Source organism: Vicia villosa, unplaced genomic scaffold (assembly GCF_029867415.1).
Source record: "Vicia villosa cultivar HV-30 ecotype Madison, WI unplaced genomic scaffold, Vvil1.0 ctg.002453F_1_1, whole genome shotgun sequence".
Taxonomy (NCBI): domain Eukaryota; kingdom Viridiplantae; phylum Streptophyta; class Magnoliopsida; order Fabales; family Fabaceae; genus Vicia; species Vicia villosa.
In genome coordinates, this window is record NW_026705933.1 from 14,249 (window position 1) to 33,208 (window position 18,960).

The 18,960-nt window shown below is 32.0% G+C and overlaps 2 protein-coding genes and 1 long non-coding RNA gene across 3 annotated transcripts; all 3 read right to left on the reverse strand.

Moving 5' to 3' along the window:
* Positions 1-4,547: 4,547 nt before the first annotated feature.
* Positions 4,548-5,196, reverse strand: LOC131638858 (NAC domain-containing protein 40-like). The gene is made up of 2 exons (XM_058909402.1): positions 4,786-5,196; positions 4,548-4,676 (listed from the first exon to the last, which is right to left on the reverse strand). The coding sequence occupies exons 1-2, from the start codon at positions 5,194-5,196 to the stop codon at positions 4,548-4,550; spliced, it is 540 nt and encodes a 179-aa protein (XP_058765385.1).
* An 859-nt stretch (positions 5,197-6,055) lies between these two features.
* Positions 6,056-9,244, reverse strand: LOC131638871 (uncharacterized). The gene is made up of 3 exons (XR_009294788.1): positions 9,021-9,244; positions 8,423-8,510; positions 6,056-6,523 (listed from the first exon to the last, which is right to left on the reverse strand). It is a non-coding gene; the product is annotated as an uncharacterized LOC131638871 (long non-coding RNA).
* A 4,685-nt stretch (positions 9,245-13,929) lies between these two features.
* On the reverse strand, positions 13,930-14,578 carry LOC131638860 (NAC domain-containing protein 40-like). Its single transcript, XM_058909404.1, has 2 exons — positions 14,168-14,578; positions 13,930-14,058 (listed from the first exon to the last, which is right to left on the reverse strand). The coding sequence occupies exons 1-2, from the start codon at positions 14,576-14,578 to the stop codon at positions 13,930-13,932; spliced, it is 540 nt and encodes a 179-aa protein (XP_058765387.1).
* Between the last annotated feature and the right edge of the window lie 4,382 nt (positions 14,579-18,960).

An 18,960-nucleotide genomic window follows, 5' to 3' on the forward strand; every position in this document is an offset into this window, starting at 1 on the left:
TGGAACCACTAGTTAAAGTAAAAAGAAAATACTGGCCCATAATATATCTTGTTAGTTGCCAGGCAACAAGAAAATCATTGAAGATTTAAAGACAGTAAAGAACACAACTAGATGAATAAAATCATAACATAGAAAATCAATATTACCACTCATACTAGATGATCAATATTCCTTTTTTTGAGTTTGCAACTAATATGACCCGACAAAAACTACCATAAGCGTATGCTAGTAACATTTTTACTTCTAGCTTTATATCGAAACACTATTGTTTAAACGCTCTATTAAAGCTCACAAAATTATTTGCTGAGAATGCTAGCAACGTTTTGAGATGCTAACAAGCACTAACAATTATTAAATTTGTAGCCATTTGTTTCTACTTCAATTCACCATTCTTAACATAAGTTGAAATTAGTTTATGTTTTTTCTAGCTTCAAAAACACCTATAGAAAATGAAAAAGCCTTGTTTTTTTTTCTAAATGAAGTAGCAAGTAATCAATTTAACAAAACAAACTCCCCTAAAAGTCAATCCATTTAAAACCAAGTCCACCAATGAACAAGAAAAAAATGGCTTCTAATATGAAGACAAAAGCACAAAACATAGAAGACTTGTCATGAATTATTTTTGGTACATAATGCCAAAGCACAATTACTCTAGAAAGACAGTCATATTATTGGTCACTGTAATATATAGGAACCAATATTTTCTTATTTGGACTAGAAATATACATGGAGCAACAAATGTCAAAATATTATGATGATACAAAATATTATATAACAATATGAAAGATCATGAGATACCTCTAAATTAACAAGCAGCAGTATGTATAGAGTCTTGTCCAGGAGCAATCCAGCGATGCGGTTCAAATGCGGAGTCTCGAATATATCCCTGTCAGAAGACATGACAAAATAATAAGCATTGAGGTGAATTATTTGTTAGAAATAAAAACATTTTGGCACCGGCAGATATATATCCTTCATGTTTCTTAGGATATTTAAGACTAACCAAAACCCTTCTGACACCTATTTTCACACACAAAATCTAACCAAAAAAAAAACTCAGTGAAGGCAATTGAAACCGGGAAAAACAACCTGCAGTTGTTGTTCAACACAAATCACTTCTCCTCTACTTTGAACACATCCCCCACATCAATACTCACATAAACCATATCTCATACCATCATCTTCCTCACACGAGTTTTCTCTTTTTTCAAACAAAACAAACTACTGTTAACTAACAACCATCACCTTCAACAAATAATAACAACAACACAAAAATCCAGTGTCAAAAGAAAAAGAAAGGACTTGGTTGAGAGCTTTTATAAAACACTATGTGTGCAAGATATTTTTACAACAGTCATGTCGAAACAACAAAAGTTCAATTAATAGAGCGTGCGAGAAGAACGGCGAGAACCACCGTCGTCTACGTACTCAGAAGAACGACGAGAATAACTTCTGTGGATGTGAATCTTCAATTGGTGGTTGTGAATCTTCAATCCATGGTTGTGAATCTAGGTTTTCTGTGGTTGTGAATCTTCTATCGGTGGTTGTGAATCTTCAATCGGTGGTTGTGAATTTTCAATCGGTGGAGCGTTTCTAGGTTTTCTGTACAATCGCACTTTTTGTTTTACGTTCAAGTTAATTTCAATTGATTTTGTTTTATTATTCAATAAAGTAAAACAATCTAAGAGTATATATAAATCTTGTTTTAGAGAAATAACAATTAAGGATAATGTTTTAGTGGTAGAATCATGGGTTTAAAATGTGTTAGGTTGGGAGTTCGATTTTTGCTTCCAAAACTTAAATGATACTTATTACAGTTCAATTTTTACCATATATTTTTTAAACTATAATTTATACTTCCTTAAACTACAACAAATTGAAGAATTACATAAATATAAATACAAATTTTCATACCTTTTGTTTCATTAAAAACTAAAATTGAAATTAAAACTAAAAATCTACTAAAATACACATTGATAATTAAACTAAATAAAATCACCATAAAAATAATTAATAAAATAGAAAAAATAATGATTAATTTTTTTAAAAAATTTAAACAAAAATTACTATTATTTAATGAAAACATTTAAATATGTTTAATCTGTAGCAAAATCCACAGAAAACTTTCCTGCGGAATTACCTGCGAAATTACCTGCGGAGTTTGTATTATAGTTTGGTTTTAATAAAATAGATATCTGCAGAAAAGTCCACAGGAAACTTTCCTGCGAAACTATCTGCGGATTTTGTATAATAGTTTGGTTTTTTGTTTGAAATTTATATTCCGCAGCAAAATCCGCTGGTATTTCTGCGGATTTTTCTGCCAATTCTTGATCTGCAGGAAAATTTATTTTATTTAGTAAATTCCCAGGAAAATTCGAGAAATACTTGCGGAAAATTTTCCGCAGGAAATTTCGCAGGTAAATCGAGTATTTCTAGAGTTGTTGCAACCTCAATGTCTTCTTGCATATCACCAGCTTCTTGTAGTTTATGTAAATATAAAGTTGTATGTATTAATTTGATGATGTGACACGAAAAATCAATGGAAATGTTCAAGTTGAGTTGTTGATGTTAATAAGCTTCCTGATCATCAGATATCGAAAACTTCATAAACTTTTAAACTCATGTGTTTGAACATTTTTCCAAAACCACTCTTAATAATTATTTGAATACATAACTCAACATAAAACTTCAAAAGAAAGTTTATTAGAATAATGAAATTCGAGTAAAGCATAGAATTTATATATTTCATCACGAACTATACGAAGCTACTATATTTAGTATTCACCGATGAAACTAGCCTCAACTAATATTCTTTCTTGGTAACTTGAATCTGAATTATGATTGCTGTACCATGACTATTAGTTAAAATGTCTTATAGAAACTTCTAAGAAATATGCATTTTATTAAATTAAATTAATTGAATTCCCTTCAGAGTTTTTAAACAGTTTCCTATTTAAAAACAAAAGTATCATTAAACTTATGAGGCTTCTAGACAGATGGTCGAATTAACATTTCTCATCAATGGAACATTAAATAAAAACCTTTGAATTTAATTAATAATAATATTTTTTGAAAAAATAAATGAGAACATCTCTTTCTCATCTATGACATCTAATTCACCAAAACTTGACAGACATGATTGTTGAAAACTATAAAATCGTGACAAAATGGTATTTTGAAACCCTAAAATTATTTGAACAAAAATATGCATTTTTCATTCTGTTTCTATGAAATTTGTCAGGTTTTGATGGCTTTAATATTATTTGATATTTTCCTCAAGTATTCTGAATCTTTACTACAACCTTCTAAATGGAAATGCATTAAGTTAAAAACTATTTAAGACAACAAATTTAATTACTAAAAATATAATGATAGATTGCCATCACATTCAGATTTTTTTCTTCAAATATAACCAACGTTAAATTTTAGATTCACTAAAGTCATTTCTTATGTATCACAACATTCAACTTACAGTATGCTAGAGATATAGGAGAACTAATATAAAGTTAATATTACAAAATATTACCTTTACGTCAAAAGAAGTGATATCTGTATTGATATGTAACATGTTTAAACTTCAACTCTATGTATTACTATGCACATGTGTTTTTCATCTTTTGTCTAAAAATTATTTAAGTCAATGCTTTTATTAAAAAAACGCTGTTTAATGATGCCTTACGCCAACGCTTTTATCATAAAGCGATGTCTTAAGAAGATTTACGCCAATATTTTTAACAAGAAATGCTGTCTGAAGAGAACTTTAAGTCAATACTTTTATATTAAAAATAAATGATGTACAACGCCAGAATAAACAACACTTTAAAGAGTTGTCTAAGATTAAAAGTGTTGTCTAAAGTCTTATTTTGATAGTAGTGAAGATATTGTTTTTTTAGTTCAATTTATACTACATTGAGTAGGTGTTTTTCAAAGATACAAACAAAGAGGAGAAAATAATAACATAGAAGTAGGTAATGAGATGGGAAAGTAAAAACATAAATTCTAATAAAGAGTCCCATGAATCGATCAACATAAATTTCAACTTAAAAATTCTAAGACCCAAAAGTCAAATAAGATCCAAGATCCAAAAGCTAAACTTTACCAAAATGCAGAAATTAATCATTACTCTAAATTAAAAAACTTAATAAGAACCACATTAAATTTTTTTAAAAAATTACAATTTTTTATACATTGGGGACTCGACAAGGTTAAAGTAACTAGGGACTTTACATAAAATCGAAATAACCTCTAGATGTATCATATAAAGATATGAATGTGTAGATAGAAAGAAAAAAAAAACTAGGATTTCAATATAACGTAATTAACTGTTAATTTACTTGATACTAAATATCAAACAATAATTGATATGTATAAGGATACACATACTCAATCGAATAAATTATAATAAAACAAAAACTAGAAAATGTTTTCTTATTAATTTGGTTCGTCTACATAGACTAAACTTTTCCGTAAAGTTCTACTAAAACAATCATTTTATTAAACTACAATAAGACTCTTTCTTAACACATTCATAATAAAAAATCATCATTCTAAACATCACTTTCATCGATATCAGCCTCATCAATATCAGTTTCATCAACATCAGATATAGGCCCGAACTCATAATCCACATCAATCTCTGGAGGGCATTCAAAAATACGACAAACAACAAAAGGAGCCTGTATAATCATTGAAAAAAAATCAGTTAGGAATTATCCGCATATAAATCAAGTTTTTAAAAACACGATAAACAACAAAATGAATAACTTGTTTTCATAAACTCCTTACATGAGGTTTATCCGCCAAGGTATACTCATACATAGTCCAGTTAGTTCTTTCAGCATCGTTTGGAGATTTTCCGAGATAAAAAACAAAAAGAGCTTTCATTCCCAAAAGTGTGTTACCACCATTAGTAATTTCACAAACATTTCCCTTCTTCTTCCAGAAACCAGTCTTACAATGCCTCCTCTCTTCGTCAATTTTTGAAATAAAATAGTACCAGTGCCTTCGATTGTTGAATTGAAAGGATGATGCATGAGGTGATTCAAAGGGGTCAAACTCATACAAGTTCATTTCTTTGATGATGTATGAGCCATTGAAATCATGTAGCTCTTCATTGTTTTTGTTGGCAAGGTAATAGCCAACAAGAGCCAGATCAGAGGGGATGAATACAAGACCAGGTAGAAGCAAAGCGCCCATTGCAAATTAATCGAGAGAAAAATTGAAAGAGACTGTGAACTATTACAACAATAGGTTTTAAGTTTAAGGACTAGGGTGGAAATTTATAATGGTTATAAGAGGTTTATGGATTAACAAGTAGGGTGAAATGTATATAATTGGGTTTGACAACCACTATTCAAAGCATAATCGTTTACTTTTTGTGAGTATAAAGAAGAAAAAACCGTTTCCTTTTTTGGGAAATCTAATTCAGGTATCTTGCTAACAGTTTCCTTATTGAATTATGAAAGAATGCCAATTTCCATTTTGAGGATAAAAAGAAAAAACAATTTCCATTTTGAGAAATCATAATTCATATTAACATGGAAAATAATATTATTTTAATTAGTGGTTTAGATTTTGTTTGAGTTTTTATCTTTTTTCTGAAATTGAATATTAGGCCATACTTATTTTTGTGTATGTTATTGCAAATGTAACACAAAAGATCGAAGAACATGATATTACCGAAATATAGTTAAAAATGACTTAGGTATAGGATGATGCTGGAGTAAATTCAAAAGAGCCACACTCTTACTGACTCATCTCTTTGATCATGTCAGACTAATTGTAAATTTAAATATCTTATTTGTTTTTGAAAATTTCTAACTACATCCCATGGATTTCTCACCCACCACTGGTTTGACAAAATTGTCCATTTGCTTCTCTAGATGCATCTTCTAAAACACCTTTTTTTGTTGTTTAATGTTATTTTGTTTCGTAGATGTATCTACATAAGCATTTGACGTTAAATTGGCGCCAGACCCTTCCCCTCCCTCATTCTTCATTTTTCATCTTCTCAAACTCATACCCTCCCATAATTTGAGAAGGGATGGGTCGAGAATATAACTTCTTGTTCAAATCACTTTGAACAACAATTTGTTCAAATTTCACTTTGCAACTGAAAGCCTAAAAAATAGAGATGCTACCAATTCTATCTATTTATCTTTTATAATACTAAACAAAAATTATCCAAGACAAATATTTTTTATACATTTCAATACAGATTTCGTGAAGCTGAAATTGTTTAACTACGTGCTACTGTAACTGTAAGAATTTCAGTTCCAACAATTTATCAACAATTTGGCTTATATATTTCCAACAATTTATCAACAATCTGGCTATATATTTCCAACAATTTGGTTTTATTTTAACTGCTGATTCACTAGTTGTAAATATAAGGCACAAATGGAATACCGATTTTTTGTACGAAGTGGTGAAGTGAGCCTTTGAACAACAAAATTAGGTCCAACCAGAGATGAATTATGCTTTGCAGAAAACAACTCAGATGACTTGAGATGAGATCAACCAACTGCAAAATCAAATCAAAACCCATAACAATTTATTTTCTAATATTCATTAACAATTAACTTTATATATTATGGTTTGATAAAATCACAGGGAATTAGAGAAACTGAGGAATGGACATATGAAAAACACTACATGTATATAAAGTCAATAGAAGCATCTTTTGTTAATCACTTGGAGCCCCCACTTAAATGATAACTCATAAGCAGTGTTTTAAAAACCGGACCGGTCATTGAACCGGTGAGGATACTGGGTCACTGATTTATCGGTCGAACCACTGGGTCACTGGTCGAACCGCACGACCAAACCGGATTAAACCGGATAACTCGGTTGAATAGACCTGTCATTATATAGGTATAAAACCGGTCGAACCCGATGATTCAATCTCTAAAAAAATATAACTAGCTTTTAAATTTTTTAAAAATATCATATCATAAATTCACAATTTCATAACTTAAATTCAAATTTTAAATAAAGGTATCACACATAACAAAATAGTAAAAAATTACAAAGTCTAATTGCAAACAAAGTCTAATTACAACATAATCTAAACAAAGTCTAATTACAACATAATCTAATTGAATAGTTTATAACAAAATAACTCCAATATGTACCAAATTTAATTCAAAATAGGATCCTCCTTAAAAGAAAATCAAATAAAATTCAATATGTTTATGCTATTTAAGAAAATTTATTAGCAAAGATAACAAATAGACAATAAAGTTTTTAATTTGTCACTAACGAAAAAAACTATGTGAGAATGCTATTTAAGGAATACACTACTAAATATATTAAAAAAAAAATAAAAAAAAGTTTAAAAAAAATGTTAAAAAAAAGTTTTAAAAAAAAGTTTAAAAAAAAGTTTAAAAAAAAAAACAAAAAAAAAGAAATTAAACCACCGGTTTTCGGTTTTCACCGGTTTCCACCGGTTTGATGGCATATCCGATCCGACTATTGAACCAGACCGGTTATCTGGCCGGTTCCCGGTTCGACCGGTCCGACCGGCCGGTCCGGTCCGGTTTTTAAAACACTGCTCATAAGAGTGTAAGATAAGAATAACACAAAAATAAAAGATAGTTACAAAGTGGAACCACTAGTTAAAGTAAAAAGAAAATACTGGCCTAAAATATATCTTGTTAGTTTCCAGCCAACAAGAAAATCATTGAAGATTTAAAGACAGCAAAGAACACAACTATATGAATAAAACCATAACATAGAAAATCAATATTACCACTCATAATAGATGATCAATATTCCTTTTTTGAGTTTGCAACTAATATGACCCGACAAAAACTACCATAAGCGTATGCTAGTAACGTTTTTACTTCTAGCTTTATATCGAAACACTATTGTTTAAACGCTCTATTAAAGCTCACAAAATTATTTGCTGAGAATGCTAGCAACGTTTTGAGATGCTAACAAGCACTAACAATTATTAAATCTGCAGCCATTTGTTTCTACTTCAATTCACCATTCTTAACATAAGTTGAAATTAGTTTATGTTTTTTCTAGCTTCAAAAACACCTATAGAAAATGAAAAAGCCTTGTTTTTTTTTTTCTAAATGAAGTAGCAAGTAATCAATTTAACAAAACAAACTCCCCTAAAAGTCAATCCATTTAAAACCAAGTCCACCAATGAACAAGAAAAAATGGCTTCTAATATGAAGACAAAAGCACAAAACATAGAAGACTTGTCATGAATCATTTTTGGTACATAATGCCAAAGCACAGTGACCACCCCTTGTTTACAATTACTCTAGAAAGACAGTCATATTATTGGTCACTGTAATATATAGGAACCAATATTTTCTTATTTGGACTAGAAATATACATGGAGCAACAAATGTCAAAATATTATGATGATACAAAATATTATATAACAATATGAAAGATCATGAGATACCTCTAAATTAACAAGCAGCAGTATGTATAGAGTCTTGTCCAGGAGCAATCCAACGACGCGGTTCAAATGCGGAGTCTCGAATATATCCCTGTCAGAAGACATGACAAAATAATAAGCATTGAGGTGAATCATTTGTTAGAAACAAAAACATTCTGGCACCGGCAGATAAATATCCTTCATGTTTCTTAGGATATTTAAGACTAACCAAAACCCACACACAAAAACTAACCAAAAAAAACTCGGTGAAGGCAATTGAAACTGTGAAAAACAACTTGCAGTTGTTGTTCAACACAAATCACTTCTCCTCTACTTTGAACACAGCCCCCACACCAATACTCACATAAACCATATCTCATACCATCATCTTCCTCACATGAGTTTTCTCTTTTTTCAAACAAAACAAACTACTGTTAATTAACAACCATCACCTTCAACAAATAATAACAACAACAAAAAAATCCAGGTATCAAAAGAAAAAGAAAGGACTTGGTTGAGAGCTTTTATAAAACACTATGTGTGCAAGATATTTTTACAACAGTCATGTCGAAACAACAAAAGTTCAATTAATAGAGCGTGCGAGAAGAACGGCGAGAATCACCGTCGTCTACGTACTCAGAAGAACGACGAGAATAACTTCTGTGGATGTGAATCTTCAATTGGTGGTTGTGAATCTTCAATCCATGGTTGTGAATCTAGGTTTTCTGTGGCTGTGAATCTTCTATCGGTGGTTGTGAATCTTCAATCGGTGGTTGTGAATTTTCAATCGGTGGAGCGTTTCTAGGTTTTCTGTACAATCGCGCTTTTTGTTTTACGTTCAAGTTAATTTCAATTGATTTTGTTTTATTATTCAATAAAGTAAAACAATCTAAGAGTATATATAAATTTTGTTTTAGAGAAATAACAATTAAGGATAATGTTTTAGTGGTAGAATCATGGGTTTAAAATGTGTTAGGTTGGGAGTTCAATTTTTGCTTCCAAAACTTAAATGATACTTATTATAGTTCAATTTTTACCATATATTTTTTAAACTATAATTTATACTTCCTTAAACTACAACAAATTGAAGAATTACATAAATATAAATACAAATTTTCATACCTTTTGTTTCATTAAAAACTAAAATTGAAATTAAAACTAAAAATCTACTAAAATACACATTGATAATTAAACTAAATAAAATCACCATAAAAATAATTAATAAAATAGAAAAAATAATGATTAATTTTTTAAAAAAATTTAAACAAAAATTACTATTATTTAATGAAAACATTTAAATATGTTTAATCTGTAGCAAAATCCACAGAAAACTTTCCTGCGGAATTACCTGCGAAATTACCTGCGGAGTTTGTATTATAGTTTGGTTTTAGTATAATAGATATCTGCAGAAAAGTCCACAGGAAACTTTCCTGCGAAACTACCTGCGGATTTTGTATAATAGTTTGGTTTTTTGTTTGAAATTTATATTCCGCAGCAAAATCCGCTGGTATTTCCGCGGATTTTTCTGCCAATTCTTGATCTGCAGGAAAATTTATAAACAAGGAAAAATGATGCAAAAAAAGCGCTCTGGTAGGGGGAGTTATGAGAGCGCTTTTAAAAAGCGCTCTGGTAGGGGGGGGGGGGGGTATGAGAGCGCTTTTAAAAAGCGCTCTGGTAGGGGGGTTATGAAAGCGCTTTTAAAAGCGCTCTTATAGGGTGGGTGCTACGAAAGCGCTTTTGGGATAAAAGCGCTCTGGTAGGGGGTGTTATTAAAGCGCTTTTGAAAAGCGCTCTGGTAGCCCATTTAAAAAATTATATATTTTACAAACACACGCGTTTTGTTTCAGATCTTTCTTCTTCCTTCGTTGCTCCGCCGTCCTCTCTCCGAAACCCTAGCAACCTCCGTCGTTCTTCTTCCTTTCAGATCCAAAACACACGAGTTTATGGTGAGTTGAGGTTCGTGTTGTTGCTGAGTTCGGTTTCGATTCTGAATCTACAAACCAAAATTGGGTGAGACCTTTCTGAGTTTATTTCTTATTCTCTCTTCCTCTCTCAAATTTCTGAAGGGTTTGTTTGATTAGGAAAGTGATGAACAAATGTTTGGGTTTGATGAATATTTATCTGGTTATGTTTGATGATGATTTGTGAATGGTTTTGTTTCTGATGAATGGTTTGCGTGTATGAGAAAGATGAACAATTAGGGTTTTGGTTAGTGTTTGCGGCTGTGTATTGTGATTGTTGTTGGATGAATATGAACAATGTATTTACAGTTTCTGGAGAGGTTTTTCGAAGATGATGAACATAATTTTTTTTAGGGTTTTTGGTTGTTGGCTCTACGGCTCTACGGCTGATTTTTTTTAGGGTTTTTGGTTGTTGGCTCAATTGACTTGTTCTTTTATCAAAAACTATTTTTATGTGCATGTGGTGTTAATTGATTTCTTATAAATTGGTTTTTGTTCTGGTATAGCACTATTTTTATTAACTATTTTGTCTTTTGTTCGGAGATGAGGAAATTTTTGGTTGATAGAGAAAATATTGAGAATGTGAATGTTGTGTAAATAATCACGTTTTTCTATTGTAGGTTGAGCTTCAAACAGTGGATGGACTGGTAAAGGATAGAACACAATGTGCCCCTGCCGATTATGTTCCACAGAATAAGAATCAAGTAATGTACCCCGAAGTCTTCTGTGGCAGGATCGTTCGGGGTACAGTTATTTGATTCATATTCTATGACACAATACAACATAGCTCAGGTGACTACTGGTTCTCCACTAAAGCATCAATACAACATAGCTCCAGATAATACAGGAAGCGTACATTGGTTGCATAAGAACTCGGAAGTTGTTTCCCATTTAGTTGTTTTGGTTTAGAAATATGTGAATTGGTTTAGTTGTTTTGGTTTAGAAATATGTATATATGTATTTTGATTTACATTAATGGTATATAATATAATACTTTTTTGTATATAATCGATATCGATTATAATGGTATATATCGATTTGAAATGATAAATTATAGGTTCATGAAAAAATACTGCCAAAAAATAGTAAATTACAGGTTCTAAAATATTGCTGCCAAAAGTGCAGGTTTAGAAATAATAAAAAGCATAAAAAAAAAACGCAACATACGAAAGCGCTTTTGAAAAAAGCGCTCTTATAGGGGTGCCTACTAGAGCGCTTTTTCCTGAAAAGCGCTCTTAAAGGGGGGCCTACAAGAGCGCTTTTTCCAGAAAAGCGCTCTTATAGGGGGGGCCTACCAGAGCGCTTTTAAAAGCGCTTTCGTAGCCTATGCCAGCGCTGGCTTTGGCAGCGCTTTAAAGCGCCGTTAAAGGCCAAAAAAAGCGCTTTTAAAAGCCTTGCGCGTTGTAGTGATTCCCAGGAAAATTCGAGAAATACTTGCGGAAAATTTTTCGCAGGAAATTTCGCAGGTAAATCGAGTATTTCTAGAGGTGTTACAACCTCAATGTCTTCTTGCATATCACCAGCTTCTTGTAGTTTTTGTAAATATAAAGTTGTATGTATTAATTTGATGATGTGACACGAAAAATCAGTGGAAATGTTCAAGTTGAGTTGTTGATGTTAATAAGCTTCCTGATCATCAGATATCGAAAACTTCATAAACTTTTAAACTCATGTGTTTGAACATTTTTCCAAAACCACTCTTAATAATTATTTGAATACATAACTCAACATAAAACTTCAAGAGAAAGTTTATTAGAATAATGAAATTCGAGTAAAGCATAGAATTTATATATTTCATCACGAATTATACGAAGCTACTATATTTAGTATTCACCGATGAAACTAGCCTCAACTAATATTCTTTCTTGGTAACTTGAATCTGAATTATGATTGCTGTACCATGACTATTAGTTAAAATGTCTTATAGAAACTTCTAAGAAATATGCATTTTATTAAATTAAATTAATTGAATTCCCTTCAGAGTTTTTAAACAGTTTCCTATTTAAAAACAAAAGTATCATTAAACTTATGAGGTTTCTAGACAGATGGTTGAATTAACATTTCTCATCAATGGAACATTAAATAAAAACCTTTGAAAAAATAAATGAGTACATCTCTTTCTCATCTATGACATCTAATTCACCAAAACTTGACAGACATGATTGCTGAAAACTATAAAATCGTGACAAAATAATATTTTGAAACCCTAAAATTATTTGAACAAAAATATGCATTTTCCATTCCGTTTCTATGAAATTTGTCAGGTTTTGATAGCTTTAATATTATTTGATATTTTCCTCAAGTATTCTGAATCTTTACTACAACCTTCTAAATGGAAATGCATTAAGTTAAAAACTATTTAAGACAACAAATTTAATTACTAAAAGTATAATGATAGATTGCCATCACATTCAGATTTTCTTCTTCAAATATAACCAACGTTAAATTTTAGATTCACTAAAGTCACTTCTTATGTATCACAACATTCAACTTACATTATGCTAGAGATATACTAATATAAAGTTAATATTACAAAATATTACCTTTACGGCAAAAGAAGTGATCTCTGTAAGTTTATTGATATGTAACATGTTTAAACTTCAATTCTATGTATTACTATGCACATGTGTTTTTCATCTTTTGTCTAAAAAGCATTTAAGTCAATGCTTTTATTAAAAAACGCTGTCTAATGAGGCCTTACGCCAACGCTTTTATCATAAAGCGATGTCTTAAGAAGATTTACGCCAATATTTTTAGCAAAAAATGCTGTCTGAAGAGAACTTTAAGTCAATACTTTTATATTAAAAATAAATGATGTACAATGCCAGAATAAACAACACTTTAAAGAGTTGTCTAAGATTAAAAGTGTTGTCTAAAGTCTTATTTTGATAGTAGTGAAGATATTGTTTTTTTTTTAGTTCAATTTATACTACATTGAGTAGGTGTTTTTCAAAGATACAAACAAAGAGGAGAAAATAATAACTTAGAAGTAGGTAATGAGACGGGAAAGTAAAAACATAAATTCTAATAAAGAGTCCCATGAATCGATCAACATAAATTTCAACTTAAAAATTCTAAGACCCAAAAGTCAAATAAGATCCAAGATCCAAAAGCTAAACTTTACCAAAATGCAGAAATTAATCATTACTCTAAATTAAAAAACTTAATAAGAACCACATTAAATTTTTTAAAAAAATTACAATTTTTTATACATTGGGGACTCGACAAGGTTAAAGTAGGGACTTTACATAAAATCGAAATAACCTCTAGATGTATCATATAAAGATATGAATGTGTAGATAGAAAGAAAAAAAAAAAACTAGGATTTCAATATAACGTAATTAACTGTTAATTTACTTGATACTAAATATCAAACAATAATTGATATGTATAAGGATACACATACTCAATCGAATAAATTATAATAAAACAAAAACTAGAAAATGTTTTCTTATTAATTTGGTTCGTCTACATAGACTAAACTTTTCCGTAAAGTTCTACTAAAACAATCATTTTATTAAACTACAATAAGACTCTTTCTTAACACATTCATAATAAAAAATCATCATTCTAAACATCACTTTCATCGATATCAGCCTCATCAATATCAGTTTCATCAACATCAGATATAGGCCCGAACTCATAATCCACATCAATCTCTGGAGGGCATTCAAAAATACGACAAACAACAAAAGGAGCCTGTATAATCATTGAAAAAAAATCAGTTAGGAATTATCCGCATATACATCAAGTTCTTAAAAACACGATAAATAAAAAAACGAATAACTTGTTTTCATTAACCCCTTACATGAGGTTTATCCGCCAAGGTATACTCATACATAGTCCAGTTAGTTCTTTCAGCATCATTTGGAGATTTTCCGAGATAAAAAACAAAGAGAGCTTTCATTCCCAAAAGTGTGTTACCACCATTAGTAATTTCACAAACCTTTCCCTTCTTCTTCCAGAAACCGGTCTTACAATGCCTCCTCTCTTCGTCAATTTTTGAAATAAAATAGTACCAGTGCCTCCGATTGTTGAATTTAAAGGATGATGCATGAGGCAATTCAAAGGGGTCAAACTCATACAAGTTCATTTCTTTGATGATGTATGAGCCATTGAAATCATGTAGCTCTTCATTGTTTTTGTTGGCAAGGTAATAGCCAACAAGAACCAGATCAGAGGGGATGAATACAACACCAGGTAGAAGCAAAGCGCCCATTGCAAATTAATCGAGACTGCGAAAGAGACTGTGAACTATTGCAACAATAGGTTTTAATAAGAGGTTTATGGATTAACAAGTAGGGTGAAATATATATAATTGGGTTTGACAACCACTATTCAAAGTATAAAGAAGAAAAAACCGTTTCCTTTTTTGGGAAATCTAATTCAGGTATCTTGCTAACAATTTCCTTATTGAATTATCAAAGAATGCCAATTTCTATTTTGAGTCAAAAAGAAAAAACCGTTTCCATTTTGAGAAATCATAATTCATAATAACGTGGAAAATATTATTTTAATTAGTTGTTTAGATTTTGTTTGAGTTTTTATTTTATTTTTTGAAATCAAATATTAGACCGTACTTATTTTTGTGTATATTATTGTAAATGTAACACAAAAAATTGAAGAAAATGATATTACCGAAATATAGGTAAAAATGACTTAGGTATAGGATGATGATGGAGTAAATTCAAAAGAGCCACACTCTTACCGACCCATCTCTTTGATCATGTCATACTAATTGTAAATCTAAATATCTTCATTGTTTTTGAAAATTTCTAACTACATCTCATGGATCTCTCACCCACCACTCATTTGACAAAATTGTTCCTCTACTTTTGTAGATGTATCTATGGAAGCATTTGGCGTTAAACTGACGCCAGACCTTTCCCCTCCCTCATTTTTCACTTTTCATCTTCTCAAACTCATACTCTCTCAACTACTCTCTCAACCCCAAAAATCAAACTTCTCCAATAGTGCATTTCTTTTTCCTGAGTTCGGCCGACATTGTCAACATCAACTATCAACGCATTCCTTCAAGTTCAAAACCATATTTAATCGGCTAGTTTTTGACTTTTTGACTTATTTTTGAGCGTTTGTATAATCGAGTTAGAATTCGATATTTAGGTGTATAAATGATTGGGTAGTTATAGAAATATAATTTAGAGACAATGTAGGTGATGTTTGATGTATACAACGGTTGACCAAGCCACAAAAATGAAGTTTTTGAGTGCTTGAACAGTGGCCTTACGCCATTGTTGAGTTTCTGAGTTTCAGAATCTTTCGTACATGCATCTACGAAAAAGATGAACGTTAGGGCATTCCGTAGATGCATCTACGGAAGCACCATAGTTTTTTGAAACTAAGATACTTCCGTAGATGCATCTACCGAAGAGTATTTTTTGTCTTTTCTTGTTTATTTATAAATTCTTGTTTATTTATAAACACATAATATCTAACTCGATGCTATTTGTACACAATGCAGACATTATGGACCACGGCCCGGATAGGGATATTCATGGAAGGACTGCAAAGCATACATCAGTGCGGTGTAAACGGGTGCATGTAGTATCTTAGGTCACTGATGGAGCTGCCTCTGAAGTAGATGCACCTGATACATCCCCTCAAGCAGGGCCTTCTCCACCTGTCCCAGTTGAGGGGCTTTCTACGCACGTTCCACTTGAGAGGCCTTCCTCATCTACTACTACACCAAGGAGGCCTCAGGATAATCTTGAGGATTCCTCACAGATGCCACCCTCCGCAAACGTCGTCGGGGCACTTCTTCTATTTCTACTCCTGTGCTTGTGCCAGTGACGACCGATGCAGGATCTACTGTGCCACCTCCGGAGCTGCACGAGGATGATCTAGTGCCGGAGCCTATCTGATACCCAGGGCTCCCCATAGACGTATCCATGTTGATATGGTATGCAGATCATGCATATTTGGGAGAGAGCAGCAAATTTTCTTTTGTTATTACTTATTACTTTTTTTCATGAATTTCTGAATTTGCTTAATAATAACCTGTTTACAGTGATTTTTGGTAAACAACCACCAGTCTTCTAAATTATTAAATGTACTTTGGTAACTTGCAGGATCGACTAGATTGATCCTAGGACATGTGTCTAAAAGTTTCTAATTTTATGACTGAGTTCACATTCTAAAGGAATACTTCGAATGCGAAATTAATGTAAAGGCAATACAGTATGTAAATATGAAAATTCGAACAAGAGATTTAAAAGACTTCGATGATAAATGTAAAGAAGATGACTCAAAAAAGAAATGTATGTAAATGACTTGAATTTGTAAAACTTAGAATAATATAAAAGTATAAATGGTGTTGCACGTACTACAGCAGTAAATTTTGCAGTATTTCGGCCATAACTTGAGAACCGTAATTCTGATTTGCGATCGGTTCGAAGCGTTGGAAAGCTTATTCAATTTCCTATCTAACAATGACTAAATATCAACAAAATTGATTACTTTTATCAAATTTGTTTTAAGCCTTATTCATTGACGAATTGCTCAAAATCGTGCGTTTGAAGCGGTGTCTTCGACACTTTATTGCTCATGTTCCAAATACGCATTAATACCTACAAAATGAATAGAAAACTATCAAATGATACACAAATTAATCAAAACATGAGTATAAACAAACTAAACGTATTTACACACAAAATGGAGGATTATTCAACGAAATTTACGCAAAAACACGATAAGTTGACACTTATCAAACTCTCCCCAACTTGAACTTGTTTGTCCCTAAACAAGAATCAAATAACTCAAGGAAACAAAAGCAACATCCAAGCAATTACACAACAAATTGTTTTGAAAAACGGAAACAAATGCATGGCTCAAATGAACAACAGTACACACAAAGAAACATACTTACCACTAACTACGACGACAACATATACATGACACAAATGCTAAATACAAAGAATATACCAAACATTCTAAAACAACACTAGTTCACAAATGAATCACACCTAGCACACAATGTCCGATAGATGAAAAACACACAAAAGTGGGGGTATTTTCACTTATCCAACAATCTTGCAAACAAAAGATAAAATTATGCAACCATCCAAAAATCATATTGAAAACACAAAGGCAAGAATCACAAGGACTTTTCAAGGTTGTAATGTGGCTTGGTTAACAAACAAGGGATAATTCCTAAGGCTAATCAAAATAAAAACTTGCCCAAACCTAAGGGAGTGATCAACTCACAAAACTTGAAACACAAAATTCCAATCAAACTTATCAAACGAAAAATTGGCACTTATCACCGCCAGCTCGACCATTATCGTACATTATCTTCCAGAGTGCTTAATGCGTCAGTTTGGCTACACACAGACGATACCTCGCGACCCTAGTGTCCCCGCTCCAATCGTCATGACCTGTCGACAGTTAGATGAAGTTTTTGCAGACTGGGAGCATCACATGGTTCTTGAGGAGGCTCAGGTGAAGAGAACAGAGAGCGACTAGAGCTGCGCTGAGTGGTACATCACCTAGTACTACACAGTGTCACACCCGTACATGTTTCTCGCTGCACATGGAGATCTTTCCAGACCAGCCTACGAGGAGATTCTGCGGAATCATCCGGCTGAGTTGGACCACACTCAGGATCTTCTTCCTCGGTGTCGTCCAATAGCTGACACGGGCCTGGTAGCCATTGCAGATGGTTTATTCCCTGAGGGGTCTGAGCAGAGGCGTGTGGTGGATGTTATGATTAGGCTGGCACATGAGACATTTGTGTACCGTAGATATCGTGCTAGGACTGGTGGGGAACTTGGCGCTAGAGGCAGAGCCATTGGATGGCGTGGTGGACACAAAGGAGGAGGCGGGGCAAGAGGAAGAGGAGAGACACAGGATGATGTTCGACACACACAGTAGTGATGCCTGTGGTTTTTTTGATTTCTGTATTTTTATTTCATTTATGTATGTTACTTTGATGATGTATTCAACATTATGACCGACATTATTTATACGGTGTATTTTTTTGTATACCATTTACTAGTGCCTTAAAATGAATTACTTTAATTTTATATTTTTGTAATAGAAATTGTTTGGTAAAATTAATATAGTAGCAATTAGTTAAATATGATATATATAACTTGTAAGAGAAAGCAGGTGGAAGTTCTATTTGACAAAGCAACATGTTGAGTTGATTTGTTTCAACATCTGGACAACATGTCGAAGAAGATGTCCTATACAAGCCATTCGACATCACGCATGAATCATAACTGTTGATTGAATCTGACTCAGAAATTAACAACAATGCAGAATATTACTAACCAATATTATGCAATCATAGGTGGCGCATGAAAGATCTGAAAGAATCAAATCAGAATATATTTTAATGAAGACTTTCTAATTTTGGAGATTTATTAGGAAGATTTGATTGAAGACATATTTTGTAGGAGAATCTTTTGGAAGCCCAATTCCAGTTGGGTAATAGGTTAAAAATAGAAACATTGTGACCTAGAAAAAAATGGCAACCAATATGTAAAATTATAAGAGTTGTGTTGGTAGGTGAAACCACCCGCTTTATGGGATGGTCACCTTGTTCTCACTCAAAAGCCTTTAGGTAATGAGTTGAGTATT

Excerpts from the sequence above, each read along its gene's own strand:
- LOC131638858 (XM_058909402.1), bottom strand. The coding sequence starts at position 5,196 with ATGGGCGCTTTGCTTCTACCTGGTCTTGTATTCATCCCCTCTGATCTG. Across the intron at positions 4,677-4,785 it reads CCTTGGCGGATAAACCTCAT|GCTCCTTTTGTTGTTTGTCG; the intron begins GTAAGGAGTTTA and ends ATGATTATACAG.
- LOC131638860 (XM_058909404.1), bottom strand. The coding sequence starts at position 14,578 with ATGGGCGCTTTGCTTCTACCTGGTGTTGTATTCATCCCCTCTGATCTG. Across the intron at positions 14,059-14,167 it reads CCTTGGCGGATAAACCTCAT|GCTCCTTTTGTTGTTTGTCG; the intron begins GTAAGGGGTTAA and ends ATGATTATACAG.